The 16,680-nt window shown below is 36.7% G+C and overlaps 2 protein-coding genes across 3 annotated transcripts; one reads left to right on the top strand and one right to left on the bottom strand.

Annotated features, from left to right (window-relative positions):
• On the bottom strand, nt 762–6,326 carry LOC109235483. The gene is made up of 4 exons (XM_019401613.1): nt 6,090–6,326; nt 5,006–5,780; nt 1,245–1,569; nt 762–1,089 (listed from the first exon to the last, which is right to left on the bottom strand). Exons 1-4 carry the CDS (start codon nt 6,324–6,326, stop codon nt 762–764), a joined length of 1,665 nt encoding a protein of 554 aa, XP_019257158.1.
• Nucleotides 10,195–15,000, top strand: LOC109225396 (serine/threonine-protein kinase D6PK-like). Of its 2 annotated transcripts, none has more exons than XM_019390045.1 (3): nt 10,195–10,398; nt 11,354–12,346; nt 13,722–15,000. In XM_019390045.1, exons 2-3 carry the CDS (start codon nt 11,451–11,453, stop codon nt 14,593–14,595), a joined length of 1,770 nt encoding a protein of 589 aa, XP_019245590.1. In that variant the 5' UTR covers nt 10,195–10,398; nt 11,354–11,450; the 3' UTR covers nt 14,596–15,000. The 2 variants fall into 2 exon arrangements, with proteins under 2 accessions (XP_019245590.1, XP_019245598.1); XM_019390053.1 differs by having other exon boundaries at nt 10,397–10,484.

Here is a 16,680-nt window from a genome sequence, read left to right on the forward strand (position 1 = left end):
AAAAGAGTGCAGCTACTTTTCTATAGGTGTTCTCTATCCCAGAGTGTCCTCCTACTGTTGAGCTATGCCACAATTTCAGTATGTCCTTCCTAAGTTGAAAATCAGGTCCCACTACTAACTTCCCCTTCTTTCTGAGTTGGCCATGTATAAAAGTGTACCCCTTTGTGTTATCTTCTCCTTGTTGTATTGAATGAATGATAGTCTTTAATTCTCCATCTAGCTCCCAGCTTTGCATAATCATTTCTAGCAAGTTAGTCCTCACAGTGGATAGGGTCATAGAAGCAAATTGTATCAGTGGAATTCTAGACAAGGCATCTGCTGCTTTGTTTTTCTTTCCCTTTTTATATTCTATTTCAAAGTCATATTGCATTAGTTTGGTGATCCATTTGAGCTGAGTACCAGTGTGGAGCTTTTGTTCCAGTAGAAATTTTAGTGCCCTCTGATCTATTTTAACAATGAAAGGTCTCATTGTCAAATACTGAGACCATTTGTTGACTGCCATTACTAATGCTAACAACTCCTTGTCATAGACAGACAAGGACTGATGCTGTGTGGATAATCCCTTGCTGAGGAAAGCAATAGGATGTCCCTTCTGCATCAAAACAGCTCCAATGCCCACATTACAGGCATCAGTCTCAACCACAAAAGCCAATGAGAAGTCAGGGAGGCCTAATACAGGAGTTGTGGTGAGGGCAACCTTAAGTTGACTGAAAGCTCTTCTGGCCCCTTCAGTCCAAGTGAACCCATCTTTCTTTAGCATGTCAGTGAGAGGTTTGCTTCACTCCATACCCTCTTATGAACCTACTGTAATACCCTGTTAACCCCAAAAATCCTCTTAGTTGTGTCACTGATTGAGGCTCAGGCCATGATTGGACAGCTTCAATCTTCCTCGGATCAGTTGACACCCCTTGAGCTGAGATGTAATGACCTAAGTATTCCACCCTTTGTGCAACAAAGACACATTTGCTCTTCTTTGCTAACAGCTGGTGTTGAAGTAGCAATCCAAAGACTAGTCTTAAGTGTTGCAGATGCTCTTCCAAACTACTGCTGTAGACTAGGATATCATCAAAGAAAACTACGATGAATTTCCTGAGATACTCTTGGAAATGTGGTTCATTAAGCTTTGGAAACTGGATGGAGCATTGGTCAACCCAAAGGGCATGACCAGGTATTCATAGTGCCCAGAGTGGGTTTTGAAGGCTGTCTTCTGGATATCATTGGGTGCCATTCTAATATGATGATACCCTGCTTTGAGATCTATCTTGGAGTAAATCTGTGACCCTCCCAGCTCATCTAGGAGTTCTTCTATAATGGGTATAGGGAATTTGTCCTTAATTGTCATCTTGTTAAGGGCTCTATAGTCAACACAAAGTCTCCAAGACCCATCCTTCTTGCTTACTAGCACCACTGGAGAGGCATAGGGGCTCGAACTGTACTGTATGATGCCTTGGTCCATCATTTCCTTTACCATTGTCTCAATGACATCCTTCTGCACTGGTGAGTATCTGTGTTGACATCCAATTTTGACCCTCCTTTCTTCCAAACTATTTCTGTAAGCTTCTAATATCACTAATAATGTAAGAATAGTTATTTTATCATTTTTAGCACAAACCAAACCTAATTATTATTATTTACTTAATATCACTATTACTAGTATTAATAACAATAATAATAATAATATTGTTATTATTATTATTATTGCCTTTTACGAAAAGGCAAGACCTTACTAAATATTTCGTCCAAGAACATTATGGCTTTGTACTTATCGATTAGTATAAATGTTTTTTTTAATAAATTTAAATACTAGTAATAATAATTTTATTGAGTAACATGATTAATTCCTTAATATTATTATGCTAATATTAACATAACATTAGATAATATAATTGTTAGAATATTTTAGCCATAAAGAAAGTAAGGAAGAAAGGATCCAAATTCAAATCAAAGTCCAAAAGCTTTGTAGTCTTGCCTGATGGAAATAGCCCATTCTTTTTGTCCAAGGAGCTAGCAATTTGGATCAGCCCAGTATCGAACCAAAAGCCAACCAACTTAGCCAATAACAAAAATAACCTTAAAATTCAACCCTAATCAATTTCTCATCCCCAAGCGCCTCTCTTCGCTTCTTCTTCTTTGTTTCTATTTTCAGATAACAAACAACTCTCACCAACAATGGATAGTAGTTGTCAACTCCATTTTTATCTTTGCTCGCCTCAATCACGTGAAAGTAAACTCCTATTTCTTGATTTTTCTCCAGCCTTTTCAGAAATCTCAGTGCTAACTTTGACCTCTTCATTTCTTTTCTTCTTTCTCTGATTAATCTGACCGCATCCATCCAAAACTCTAACGTTCGGATTTCAAACGGAAAGTGTGATTCAAATCAGGACTTAAAAAGTCCCGCCCAAACCCCCCTAGGAAATGCCCTAATTTTGCCCTATAAATACTAGCATTTTTGGGTCTATTGAGGACCACCGGGGAGCCGCCTCCTCCTTCTCTGAAACTCACTAGTTTTCAAAAAAAATCCTAAGGTCGACCAATTCTTTTTCTATTTGGTTTGCAATTTCAAAACAGAGGCGCTTTCTTTTGCTCAGACGAGGTAGCGAGTTTGAGGTCGAAGTACGATAGTTGATCGACGACACTCCTAGTTCACTGCCCCAAAAAAGGTCAGTAACTTTTCTTCTTTGTTTAATTCAATTCTAAAATCTGAAATGCTCTTATATGGCAGTACATTATGTGAAATGTTGTTAGCTTTCTTGGTTTTGTCAAAAATAGATACTAGTATGCTCTTAGTTGTTTCTTGATGCTGTTTAGTTTCGAGTTGTTTTTCTGTGCGTTTTAGTTTTCTTGCTAGAAAGTGTGTATTGTTCTTTTCTCATTTGTAAAGTAATATCATTGAGTTAAATTATGCTCTGGTTGTATAATTATCCGTATTAATCGATAAGTACTCGACAAAATGCCTACGCAAAGATTTTTCTTGTAGTGATCGTGGTTATAGTTAAGAGAGACACTTGTTTAGTTAGTAGTAATATTGAAATACTATTTAGGATTGATATAGTATTTGCTCACTTAAAAGTCACATGAAAGAAAGAATACATCTCGTTTCTGTGATAGTGCGCATTCTCTTGTTTCTTAGATGATAAAGCATGGCAGTAGTTATTTTTATTTACAAAATATAGAAATCATGTATTTAAAATTCAAATTTTGTGTTAGGAATTTTTTTCTTTCTTTTTCATATTATAAAACTATGCCTATAGGATTCTGCAACATTTTTTGCTTGAAAGAAATTGAACCAACAGAAATATAGGCTGCTATATGAGAAGTCCGATTTGTTTTCACCTCTTTAGATGTCATGCCTATAAGATTTAAAAGCATCTCCTTAGCTATAGAAAATATAGGCTATTATGTTTCATTATAAAATATTGGTGCGAGTGCATATTTATGACTAGAGATCTTATGAATAGAGCATGTCTTTTACTGGAGCAAGCTCCCCATAAATCGTATACATTTTAGATAGTACTTAAAATAAGGAATGTAAATTATTTGGCGTAGAACATTGCAGTAGTTAGTTTCTATTAGTAAAGGCTAGGCCTCTTGTGTTTGTGGGGAACCTGATATGTAAAAGGGAAGACTTTATAAGAGTGTAATTTTTCATCTGCACCGTTCATGCTTGTTTAAGAATTGAAACCCTTTTACAAACCAGTAGGTCAAGTTGAAGTTAATTAATAAAATTACTTCTCTGTTAGCAAAGATCATGCGTTTAAAATTGTGTTTCTACCATTATAATTATTTGAAAGTTCTGTATTATGCCTCCATGGAAAAAAAAAAGAAGAAAGAAAGAAACACAATCTCCTGTTAACATAGCCATACGTGCATTTTGCCTATAGTTTGGTTATTGTGCTGCTGTATGAACTTTAAAGCAATCTCACTTGTGAATATTCCCATACTATATGTGCCTAATTTTGTTTCTCCCTTTCTTTGCATGTACACTTTGGAGCAAATGGAGTCTTAATTCGAGCTCTTCAGTGGAAGTCTCGTAGAGACTCAAGTTACCACCACCACATGGAGTCATTGCACACCATCTTCCTTAGAGCACCAAATAGCGAGAAAAACAAGTGAAACGCCTGGAGACGCCTATGGTGTCTTTCTTTTCTTTCCCTATATCATTCATGCTATTTGACCTTTACTTGTGTGATTTGAGTTTATCTCAAATTTCTGGGATTATATTTTGAAAAAATTCGTGCTATCATAGTTGTTTAAGTATGTAGAATCTTTATTTTTATTATCGATTTGGTACCGTCTCAATCACATAAATGCAGCGTGTAATATAAGAACTTAGAATCAGTTCTAAAGTAATGTTTCAAAACCTTTCATCAAATTATTTTCTAATGGCTTTGTGTTAAGCTTTCGTAAACACAATATTTTTAAGTCCAGCAGAATGATTTCTAAAGTATATTTATGAAAACTATTTTCGTAAGTCCTAACCTTTGAAGAACGAGTTTAATTGTTGGGTTTGTCAAGGCACTGTGGAATTTAAACATTTTCCTAGAAGTTAAATCCAAACTTTTTTTATTGTTTGAGTTTCAAGTAAGTAATTTTCTTTCTCAATTATGAATGTATACAATACAATTTTGAAAGACTCATTTCATAACGTTACTGCATAATGTTTTAAATTCGATTGACAAACGTTTTTTTAATACATATTGCTACTTAATTTTAAAATTAATTAACCTAAGCTTGGTCGGTTAACCGTAATTAACGGGTCACATAGGGTGCTTTTACAACCTTCCCTATAAGATTAATTGGAACCCTTACACATAATCTTAAGGTTAAGCGGACCATAAAAAATAGAGTTAACTTTAAATGGGTGTCCTAATTCACCTTTAAAATAATTAGGTGGCGACTCTCTTTAATCAAATATACCTCAGAATTACCAATATGTTATACTCTAATTTGACCCGTGTTAAAATGGGGTATAACAATCTGTAGGGTCTGGAGTTGACTGGCAAACTGCCCTCCTTCAAGGGAATATGATGATCAAACACCCCTCTTGAAGGAGGTAGCTGTGTTGGCTCTCCAAATATTCCTGCATATTCAGCAAGAACCACCTTAAGTTCCTTTGATCCCTCACCCTCTTCAAGTTCTGTCACATTAACTTCCTTGCATTCAACCTCTCTTACCTTAACCATGAAGAACTGTGATCCTTCAATGGTCATTTTGCTGATAGCTCTTGGTAGAACTGTTTTGAACTTTGGCTGAATCCCTTGTAAGGTGAGCAGTTGCCCTTTATATTCAAACTCCATCATAAGTTTTCTGAAATTGAACTTGATATCCTCTAGAGGGTAGAGCCATTGTATTCCCAATACTATATCACTTTTGCCAATTGGAAATACTAGGAAATCATCCGGGAACACAGCCCCTTGCATTAACCATTTGAACCCCTTGCATATGCTATATGTAGGCACTTCTCTACCATCAGCAACCTGTACTAACTGAGGCTTAGTCTTGCTTATTGGGCATCCCAACCTTGTTGCTGTTCCTTCATCTATGAAATTGTGTGTAGAACCACAGTCGATGAAGATCTCCAAAGGTTTTTGTTCTGTGAACCCTCTTAACCTCAAGGTTTGGTAGCCTAAGGTTCCATTTAGAGCCTGCAGAGATATAGCACAATTCTCAGGGAGTTCTGTAGCTATCTCCTCTCCTTCCCCTTCTATTTGCTCCTCTTCTTCCTCTTCTATTAGTACCTCACCTGCTTCCAGCTCTAGTGAGAACAATTGCCTCTTGGCCTGGCATTTGTGGCCAGGTACAAACTTCTCATCACAAAAGAAACACAGTCCTTAAGCCTTCTTTTCCTCCATCTCTGCTGGACTTAACCTCCTCCTTTTGTTATTGTCAAACTTAGCTGTAGTTGGTTTCCTGAATGTATTCATGTTGTTCCTGGGCCAAGTGCTTGGCCCCTGACCCGTGTTTCCCTTGTGCACAGCTGACATTGAGTTGCTCACTTTCAAGGCCTTACTCTAGGCTGCAAAGTTGGCTTCATGTAATCTAGCCAAGTAGAAGGCTTGGGGTAGTGTACAAGGGTTGCCAATCCTTACAGCATTGCTGAGTTCTGGTTTTAGGTTGTTTAGAAATATGTTGATGGCATGCTCTACAGCTATGTTGAGTCTAGTCATAACATTAGTAAAGGATCTTTGATAGTCCTTTACTGTCCCTGTATGTTTAATGTTCATGATCTCAGTCATGGGATCAGTATATTCAGCTCCAAAGGTATCACACAAGGCCCAAATGTATTCCTCCCATGTAGGAAGGGGTGATTGTCCCCTGCTCCTCATGTACCCAAATGCCGTTGAAGGGCATCCCCTTCAAAGTGAAGAGATACTAGCTTCATTTTTTGTTGGATGGTGACTTCTTCTTCAGCAAAGAACTGCTCCACCTTATACAACCAAGTTCTCAAATCTTCACCATTAAATTTAGGGAATTCCACCTTGGTGTACTTAGTGAAAGGCAAATTAGGATAGGCTACATTTTGGGGGTTTGGTTGGTTAACATACATGGGATTACTGTGGTAAGGAACATGTGCAGGGGTAGGCTGAGTGTAAGGTAATTGGTGATATAGGGATGGTGAGATATGTGTGGGTTGTGGGGAGTATGTTGGTGGATAAGGGCCATACGACATTGGCATGTTTTGTGCAGAATAATATGGTCTACTAGCTCCATGAGGTGTAAGAAAAGGTTGGGGATGGACATTAGCAAACCTAGGTTGAGGAGAAAAACCTGGCTGTGTTGGTTGGATCTGGTTAAACTGGGGTATAGCAGCTCGACCTGGTGTTAGAGGGACTGGTGTCTGATAGCTGAGATTCACAGGAAGTGGGAGAGGTTAAAATTAACAGAGGTACCAGGTGGTGGTAACTGTAGAGTAGGAATCTGGTTGCTTACATTCAATGGAACAGTGCTGATGCTTGTTCATAAGGGAATCGAGCTACTGGCACCAGCTGAAGAAGAAGGAGTAGCTAACTCACCTAATTCGAGTGGCTTATCACTTGGTGAATACAGCTCCCCACCAGTAGGATTAAGAGGCCTTTTTCCACCATGAATGGCTTCATTCAACACTTCCCCGATTTCACTCAAAGCTGCTTCTTGGTTTTTACAAGACTGCTCATGGTCAGCTTCAAGCTGGTCTTGTCTAGCTGCAAATCCAGTCATCTCTGTAGAGATTTGGTGTAATATCTTCATAACTTCAGTCAATTCCGCCATTACTTCACAGAGCCGAGGTCGTGCTCTGATACTAAATGGTACAGCCGCAATAGAACAATAAAGAAAGATAGCAAAAAAGAAATGAAATTAGGGTAAAGAAATATTCTCTTGATTGATTGCCTCAGCTGCTGAGGTACAGAAATATATATATCCCACTATCACTACAAGACAAAACAAGATAACCACTATAATGGACCCAAAGTCCTTCTAAGACCTAATTACAGGGATCTAATTGTAACCTATGAAAGTATGAAATAATTATAGGGAGGACTTAAGTGTCGCTACCCAAAACTTATAAATTCCCGTCTAATTAACTGACTCCAACGGTTAGGTACTATTACGCAAACTCAACGTACAACTCCACTAAGCTTCTTCATTTAACAGTGATTCAAACACTTTTGGTCCACGTTCGCAAATTGTCTTGTATTTGTCCTTGTCATTAACAGAGTTCTTGCGTGAAGTCGATAGATTTCACGTGTTCAAATTTTTCTAGATACAAGATTCATATTTATCTCTCGACTTTTGACTATGATTTAAAATGTTAAACTCACCTCTTAGTTTATGGCTCCGTTAAGGGTTTAGGACAAAACGAGATGTTTCCTATCAACGAAGATAATACTCCTTCCGTACCGCTTTATATGACACAATTTGTAGTATGAGGTTCAAACTATTTAACTTTTCGAGTGAATTCATACATAAAATCTTCAAATTTTTTTAAAATATAATTTACATCTTAAGAAATTACATAGAAAGTACTATACTTTATAATAACTAATAATTCAAAATATTTAAAAGTCACATGAAAAATCACAATTAAAGAAATAGTTTGTTGACTCTCTAAATAGTAATTGTGTACATAAAGTGGATCGAAGAAAGTATTAAATTAAAAAATCTAACCCATGACAAAATTGTTGTACGAAGCAAATTTTAAAAAAATTACGATTAAAGAAAAACTTTGTTGACTCTCTAGAGTCTAGATAGTAATTGTGTTACATAAAGTGGATCGGAGAGAGTATTAAATTAAAAAATCTAGGGAAAAGGGCCAAAATTGTACCTCTACTTTGGATAAATAGTCACGTTTATACTCGTTTTTACTTTTCGTCTAAAATTGTACCTACCGTTAACATAGTAACTAAAATTACCCCTAACCCTAACAGATGTCCAACATGGCACCTAGGACCCCATAATTATTTGCCAACTAAGCAATATGAACCCATTTTTAAAAACCCGCCCGACCCTATTGGATTAAAATAGAACCCGTTAATTAGTCTAATTATTCAAAGTAGAGGTACAATTTTAGACGAAAAGTAGAAACGGATATAAACGTGACTAATTATTCAAAGTAGAGGTACAATTTTGGCCTTTTTTCCAAAAATCTAATACAAAGCAAATTTAATCCTTTTCTATTTTCTTGAATCCAATGGTCAACATCTCGTCTGAATGTTTGGCGGACCATTATCATCAACAAAATATTAGGTTGAAGAATCTTTGGATAAAGTAAATAGTGGAAAAGATTGGAGTTTTTTTCTTAATAAATAAATTAATAATCTGAAACTGAAAGCATGAGAGACAGGTTGGAGACTGTGGTGGCCCATATGTCGATGTGTTCGGGACAAAATACAAACCATCAAATAATTGAAAGTGAAAAGCTTTAACTTTCTCTCCCCACCTAAAAGGACCGGAGCCTATATTTGAAGTTTATGGGTTGAAAATTTTAGTACTTTTTAAGTGTAAATATAGTACGGGCTAGACAGTTCTCGGACTGATCATTCAAAAATAGCCAGCGTTTGCAAAGTCATTGAAAAATAGCCACTATTCGCTGTAACACGGAAAGTTCCAACATAATATACTGGAGATCGTTGCACCTGTGTATGAACTTCCAATATATTATGTTGGAACTCCAACACGCGGAAAGTTCCAGCATAATATACTGGAGATTGGAGCACCTGTCTATGAACTTCTAGCATATTATGCTGGACTGATATATTATACTCGAACTCCAGTATATTATTCTGAAAGGCCAGTATACTTATGTTGGAAGTCCAGTATATACTGGAGTTCCGGTATATTATATTGGAATTCCATTATATTATGCTGGAGTATTTTTCGGATTTTGAACAGTGCTTTCGTTCATATTTATCTTTACATGAAAATTGGCTAAATTTCTGATTACTTTTGAAACTGTGGCTATATTTGAATGATCACTTGTAAATCTGGCTAGTTTTGAATTTCTCGCCTTTTAAGTTATTAGATTCTAAATTAATAATTTATACTTATTTAATGTACACTTTAGTTTTCCTATCTCCACCAAACATTGTAGGGAATGATAAATACTTATTCATCCTTATTTAGAGGTCACGTGCTTGAATAACGAGTATGAAGTCGCCTTTAATTCAAAACGTACTACTCCCCCAAAGTGAGACTTTCCGACTTAAATTCGTTTTAATTGGAACTCAAAATGGAACTTCTCCAAACAAATCTAAATTATAGCCTCTTTGGCCAAGCTGAAAAAATCAACTTATTTTGACAAGTATTTTTTTTTTCAAAAATGCTTTTCTCAAAAGTACTTTTGGTGATAAGCAGTTTGTGTTTGACTAATTAATTTAAAAGCAGCAACAAATAGTATTTGGCCAAGCTTTTAAAAAAATGCTTCTAAGTGTATTTCCCTCAAAAGTGATTCTTAAAAAAATATTTATGGGAAGAAGCTACTATTTTCCGCTTCTCCAAATCTGCTTCTGCTTCTCATCATAAGCATTTTTTCTCTTAAAAGCTTGGCCGAACACTTCAAATTTTAAAAAAGTAATTTTCTTTTTTGAAAAAAATGCTTTTCAACTTAGAAAAACTTGGCCAAACACCCTATTAATCAAATCCCAGAATGAATAAGTACCAAATACCAAGTAGGAAAATTAAAAAAGAACTCTCTCTCCCTCTCTCTCTTCCCAATACAATTGTTAATTTGTTTGGTAAAGTGCCCAGCTTCTTTACACTCTCAAAAGCATTTGCCACCTCTTTTCTTTGTTCTATCTCCACACATTTTTTTATTAGAGGTCCCCTCTCTTTATCTCTGTCAACAGTAGTGCTTCTACTTCCCCATTTCTAAAGCAAAAAGAAAAAAACAACCCTAAAGTTCTCATCTTTTTGACACTTCAGGTACTATTCTTTAGTCTTTTTTTTTTCCTGCACTTTTCAAATGGTCCTAGATGGGACTTTGTTTTTTAGCATCTGGGTCTTTCTGGGTAAGTTTTTTGATCCATTTTGTAGGGTTTTCTTGAAAAAAAGTTTAGGTCTTGGCTCAAGATCTGTTTGCTGTTTCATTGACTATTTTATACTGCTTTTCTTTGTTTATGCATGTGGGGTTGTTATAATTTTATGCTATGTTGCTGAAAGTCCGCATTTTTTTGATTTGGTGTTCTGTTTCAATTCATGGTTTTAATAAAGATTTGACCTTTTGAGGTAGATCACTGGGATTTTAGCTGTCTTAAGCATTTTCTTGCACTAATTATGATTTGGGTATTGATGATGTCATAAGTTGAGCTTAAATGGAGAAATGAAGATTCATATAGCCGACCCCGACTTGTTTGAGACTGAGGCGTAGTTGTTGTTGTTGTTGTTACTTATGATTTGTGTAATGACGATGGCATGAGTTGAGCTTAAGTGGAGAAAGTGAGGATTCGTATAATCGACTCCAACTTGTTTGGAACTGAGTAGTAGTAGTAGTAGTTGTTGTTGTTACTTATGATTTGTGTAATGACGATGATATGAATTGAGCTTAAATGGAGAAGTGAGGATTCATATAGCCGACCCCAACTTGTTTGGGACTGAGGCGTAATAGTTGTTGGTGTTACTTATGATTTGGATCTTTGAATAAATTGTTTGTTGAATGTGGATTAGAAATTGTGGACTTTGAAGTAATCATAGAAATCCCAGTTTGATTGTCCTTTTACTTAATGTAGATCTATTTTTTTCTCATAAGTTATGTAGTTTCTTTTATATGTTTTCCACTTTATAAGAGTTTTGAAGTCATCTTTTTTGTTGTCCTTTACTTAATCCTATCGATAACCTGGCATTCTAGTTCACATCATGTCTCTTGATTGTGTTTATGTAGTTTCATACTTTCAATCTGGGAACTTTTATGCTGTTGTTGGAAGCTGAGTAATGGGTTTGGTCGGCCTGGCTGCATTGAGGAATCATTGTTCATTTTAATGGCGTCAACCGCTTCTGTCAAGAGTTCACTGGAAAAGCTGAGTAAGTCAACGGGAAATCAAGCAGTAGAACGTAATTCTCGGACGTCAGCACCTTCTCAAGTTTCAAAGAGTGGCAAGTCTGAGAGCACAACATTCAAAGAGCTACGAAGCAATGATCGAAAAGTTGCATCTAAACAGCTTACGGCAGAAGCAGGATCTGCCGACTTACTGGTTGATAAGCTTAATTCGAGCTTATATTTGGGAAATCTGAAACATGCTCCAATTGGTGCAGTTTCCATGCCTTGTGACACAAAGGGCTCAGAAAATGAAACCGTCAATGATAGCTCAGCATCAGCCAAAGTCAGTGATGGGACTAGTAGCCTTGGAAAAACAAGTGGAAGTGCCAAAGTTAGTGACCGGGCTGATTTTGTTGAGAGTGGGAAGAGCAGCATCTGTAGGGGAAGCACAAGCACCGACGTAAGCGATGAAAGTTGTTGCAGCAGCTTGAGCAGCAGCATTAGTAAACCTCACAAAGCTAATGATTCGAGATGGGAAGCCATTCAAGCTATCCGAGCTAAAGATGGAGGGTTGGATTTGAGACATTTCCGGTTGCTAAAGAAGTTGGGAAGTGGTGATATTGGAAGCGTCTATCTGTCGGAGTTGTGTGGAACAAAGAATTATTTTGCCATGAAAGTTATGGATAAAGCATCATTAGCTGGCCGTAAGAAATTGCTGCGTGCTCAAACGGAGAGAGAGATATTGCAGTCCTTGGACCATCCATTTCTGCCTACGTTATATACCCATTTTGAGACAGAAAAGTTTTCATGTCTAGTAATGGAGTTTTGCCCGGGAGGTGACTTGCATACACTTCGGCAAAGGCAACCTGGAAAGCATTTCTCTGAACAAGCTGTGAAGTATGATTACTTGACCCGAAACTTCTTAATTAATTAATTTATTTATTTTCTTGATAATTACTTGAGACTTCGGCAAAATTTTCTTGTTTCTATTTTTATAGAGATATCTTCCAATGCAGTATAATAGTTATAACAGGATGTATAAGCTTTGAGTTCTGTATATTTTCTTTGTTAGATTCTGAATGTCGTTGCTCAAGAAATTGAAACTTCTCCCTTCTGCCCAAATACTGCAAGATCCTAAAATTCATGGATTATGTTTCATAACTGATTCACCATTTGTTTTCTGGACCATTTGCACTGCAGTGTTACCTCATGTCAGTTTTCTCTTTCTTTATTCTTAGGTTAACTCGTGATATGGAGTTCCTCCTTATCTTAGCTATATCTAGAGTTCCTCCATAACTTTGATTTTTAAAAGCAATATGGCGGCAGCCGTTTTAGTTAGTGTGTCATTTCCCGATGTTTCTTTTGTTCTATCCAATAAATTTCGTTGCCTCATGGCCCCTGATGCCCAATGTTTTCGTGCCGCAGAGTGTTCCTTCCAGTCCATACTTTCTAGGATACTCGTATGAAAATTGTTCAACATGGGCCGGCTATATGCATCCTCACTTCTATTTTAGCTCAACTCATGTCATCATCTTGATAAGTTTTACGCTGGCTGCCAGCCTACCACAACCCTTCTCCTTTTTTCGGGGTTGGGACCGGCAATGTGAGCAAGCTCACAAGGACGGAGTTACTCGTATGAAAATTGTAATTGAAAAATAAAAAGATAAAATATGCACCAGATACTTTTCTCAGGCATACCCTATGTATATTTACCAAAATGAATAACATACTAGTGTGCACCCTAAAATATAGTTGCCATTCTTCATATATTTAACTGATAGGCATATTTATCGAAAGCAACAACTATGACTCAATCCTAAGCATTTGGGGTCACCTATATGTATCCTCAGGGTCAAGTGGTCAACTATGTGTATCCTCATTGTCCATGCCACTCCATTTAAGTTCCTCTCAGAACAATATACAAAATAAAAATTAGAAGTACTAGAAGTTCTCTATATTTTCTAGTGGCATAGACATATCTATTGAACATATTGAACTAATAGACTTTCTGTCTTTACATCGTGACACTTTCCAGTTGAAGCAATGACGTCCTCTCTCTATGTTTTCTTGTCCGATGTTTCATGTAGTCCTGGACATTCTGTCTTCACATTCGACGCTTTAGTTGAAGCAATGATGTAGGGAGATGCAATCTTGTACATCATGTCTCTAACCTTGCCTTTGATTGATTTACAAGCTCATCGAAGAAAAAAAGGTTGTTTTAGACGCTGTTGGTATTATTTATGAAGTATTAATTTTTATCTCAAAATTGCAGATTCTATGTCGCAGAGATCCTCCTTGCTATGGAATACCTCCATATGCTTGGCATTGTCTACCGCGACCTCAAGCCAGAAAATGTGCTTGTTCGAGAAGATGGACACATAATGCTATCTGATTTTGATCTCTCCCTTCGCTGTGTTGTGAGTCCGACACTTGTCAAGTTGTCATCTCTTGACGCGGAGCCACTCCGGAAGAATTCTGGTTACTGTGTACAACCAGCATGCATTGAGCCCTCCTGTATCCAGCCATCATGTGCTGTCCCTACAACATGTTTTGGTCCTCGCTTCTTTTCTAGTAAGTCGAAGAAAGAAAAGAAATCTAAATACGATACAGGGAACCAAGTTAGCCCATTACCAGAACTTATGGCTGAACCTACTGGAGCACGTTCAATGTCTTTCGTTGGGACCCACGAGTATTTGGCACCTGAAATAATCAAAGGCGAAGGGCATGGGAGCGCAGTGGACTGGTGGACTTTCGGGATCTTTCTCTACGAGTTATTGTTTGGTAAGACGCCATTCAAAGGATCAGGAAATCGAGCTACACTTTTCAATGTTGTAGGTCAGCCCCTCCGGTTTCCAGAATCTCCAGTAGTAAGTTTTTCAGCTAGAGATCTTATACGAGGCTTGCTTGTGAAAGAGCCACAGCATCGATTGGCGTACAAACGAGGAGCTACAGAAATTAAGCAGCATCCCTTCTTTGAAGGTGTAAACTGGGCTTTGATTCGTTGTGCAAGTCCTCCCGAGATCCCAAGGCCTGTTGAATTCGAGAGAATCTCAGCGCCGCCAACATCGACTAGTGAGAAACCCGTGGCTGTAGCTGTCAGACACCAGCAAAATTCTGATAATTATCTTGAATTTGATTTCTTTTAATTTTTTTCTTGAAAAGCCGATTGTCTTCTTTTTGTTAGTGAAACATACAGAGTTGTACAACATTTGGAAGATGTCGAATCAACAACAGCAACGACAATGCCACAAGTGGGGTCTAGGAAGGGTAAAGTGTACGCAGACGTTACCCATACCCGGTGAAGGTAAAGATGTCGAATCAAATCAGGATCTTTTTCTTTTTTGGTAGTTTGAAGATTATATATTGTTTGTTGTGCTTATTAAACAGTTGCCATTTGTTGTATGGCAAATTGTTGTAAGTGCTGTATGCTACCAACTGATAATGTGAATTTTACAGATAATAAGCAGTTCTTATTTACATGTTTGTGCAACTGTTGGTTGGATGTATTTCATGAACTATCAAAAGCAAAATATTATTCTTAGAGGCGAAAACTTGTCCAATTTCTTTTTCTTACATTATGCTTGAGATGGTTTGGACATGTCGTACATCGACATACAGATGCACAATCTGTATGTATGAAACAATTATGAGTGAAGGTGTTAAAAAGGGTCGTGGTAGATATAAAATCGTATGGAAGTAAGTTTTCGCAAAAGACCTACAAAATTTTGTAAGCGATGTACCAAAGATAGTGCCCAAAGAAGAAGAGATTCAATGGCTTTGTTCAACTTGCCCTCCCCTGAATCGGGGAATGCTTTGTGCACTCGGCTGCCATTTTAACCTATCACGAGCCTATGTCTATCTAACCTTAGAATCAGTTACGGTTTAGGAAACTCAGATCATAAGCAAAATTGCTAAACGCACTGTGTCTTCATTAGAGCATAACAGGATTTTTTCTTTTGGAGAAATTTGGAAACAGATTGCTTTAGCTTAGAACAGACAATAAAATTAAGGAAAATGGGACAAAACAAAGAGGAAATATGTACTAATGTCGTCCATACTATCATATGATTGAAGAATACATTGCCAAGCTTAATCGAATTAAGTATTTAGAGCTTGTTAGGAAAGCCACCTTGAAAATGAATTTGGGGTAATTGGGTGTAATTACACAGTTTGACATGTTTGTTTGGCCAAGTAATTACTCGGTCAGCATGAAATTGGGTGTAACTGGAGGGGTGTAATTACACTCTCCAATTCTCAAGGGGAGGTGATAATTGGTGGTAATTACACTGTGTAATTGCAAGGCTACTTTTTAGTTTCTTTCCTTTTTGTTTTTATTTTAATTTACTTTATCATAACTTTTTATATCTATTATTTTAATTTTTAATTTTATTTTTACTTTTTAATTTCTTTTGAAATTTTAAAATATATTTTTCTTTGTACATTATTTATCTTTTATTTCTCTATATTTACTTCTTGTGATTAGGGCTGCTTATCGGGCGGCTTGGGCGATTATTTACTCTTAAGGTTTGGCTTATCGGTTATCGGCTTTTAAATGTATTAATCCGCTAGCCACTCGATAAGATATCGGGTGGATTGGTATCGGTTTAGCTCTTATCGGGCGGTTTATCGGCCTAATTCAATCTATATTGCGTGCATTAATTATTTGCTGACAGCCTAGCATACAAATTCAGAATAGGAAATTACACATTGAGTTCAGACATACATGTCTGTTAACGCCTACATAAGAATGGTATGTAGTGTGTCATGTGTTGTAGAGTGAAAAAAGCAGAATAAATTGCATAGAGAGTGGCAACCATGATAAGGTTACTGTAAGACGTTGGACAAGGACAAAGATAGGTATAATTATATCCTTTAAGGAGGTCTGATGGTGTATGACTTCTTATGAAGTACTAATTACTAAAAGTTTCCTTCTATTTAGTGAAATATGTGTGTTACAGAGAATGTTTGAATAATTCAAGCAATGTGACACGATTGTTCTAAGGTTAAAGTGTATATCTGTCAACTGTCATTAGAGGCGCTAAGCTTAGTATCACATGAGCTTATGAGAAGATGAGCTGAGTATCAAAGATATGACAGGATGACCGAGTGAGAATAAGTTACCGTAAAGCTCTAAGACTATATCTTTTTTGCTTTAATCCAAGTTATATATATATATATATATATATATATATATATATATATATATATATATATATATATATATATATATA

The sequence above is a fragment of the Nicotiana attenuata genome, chromosome 1 (assembly GCF_001879085.1).
Source record: "Nicotiana attenuata strain UT chromosome 1, NIATTr2, whole genome shotgun sequence".
Classification (NCBI taxonomy): domain Eukaryota; kingdom Viridiplantae; phylum Streptophyta; class Magnoliopsida; order Solanales; family Solanaceae; genus Nicotiana; species Nicotiana attenuata.

What these genes read in the sequence shown, in the direction of transcription:
- LOC109235483 (XM_019401613.1), bottom strand. Translation starts at nt 6,326, where the DNA reads ATGAGGAGCAGGGGACAATCACCCCTTCCTACATGGGAGGAATACATT. An exon ending in AACCAGAACTCAGCAATGCT is followed by an intron (nt 5,781 to 6,089) that starts GTAAGGATTGGC and finishes CACAAATGCCAG; the next exon opens with GCCAAGAGGCAATTGTTCTC. An exon ending in AAGATAGATCTCAAAGCAGG is followed by an intron (nt 1,090 to 1,244) that starts GTATCATCATAT and finishes AGAGTATCTCAG; the next exon opens with GAAATTCATCGTAGTTTTCT.
- LOC109225396 (XM_019390045.1), top strand. Translation starts at nt 11,451, where the DNA reads ATGGCGTCAACCGCTTCTGTCAAGAGTTCACTGGAAAAGCTGAGTAAG. An exon ending in TTCTCTGAACAAGCTGTGAA is followed by an intron (nt 12,347 to 13,721) that starts GTATGATTACTT and finishes TCAAAATTGCAG; the next exon opens with ATTCTATGTCGCAGAGATCC.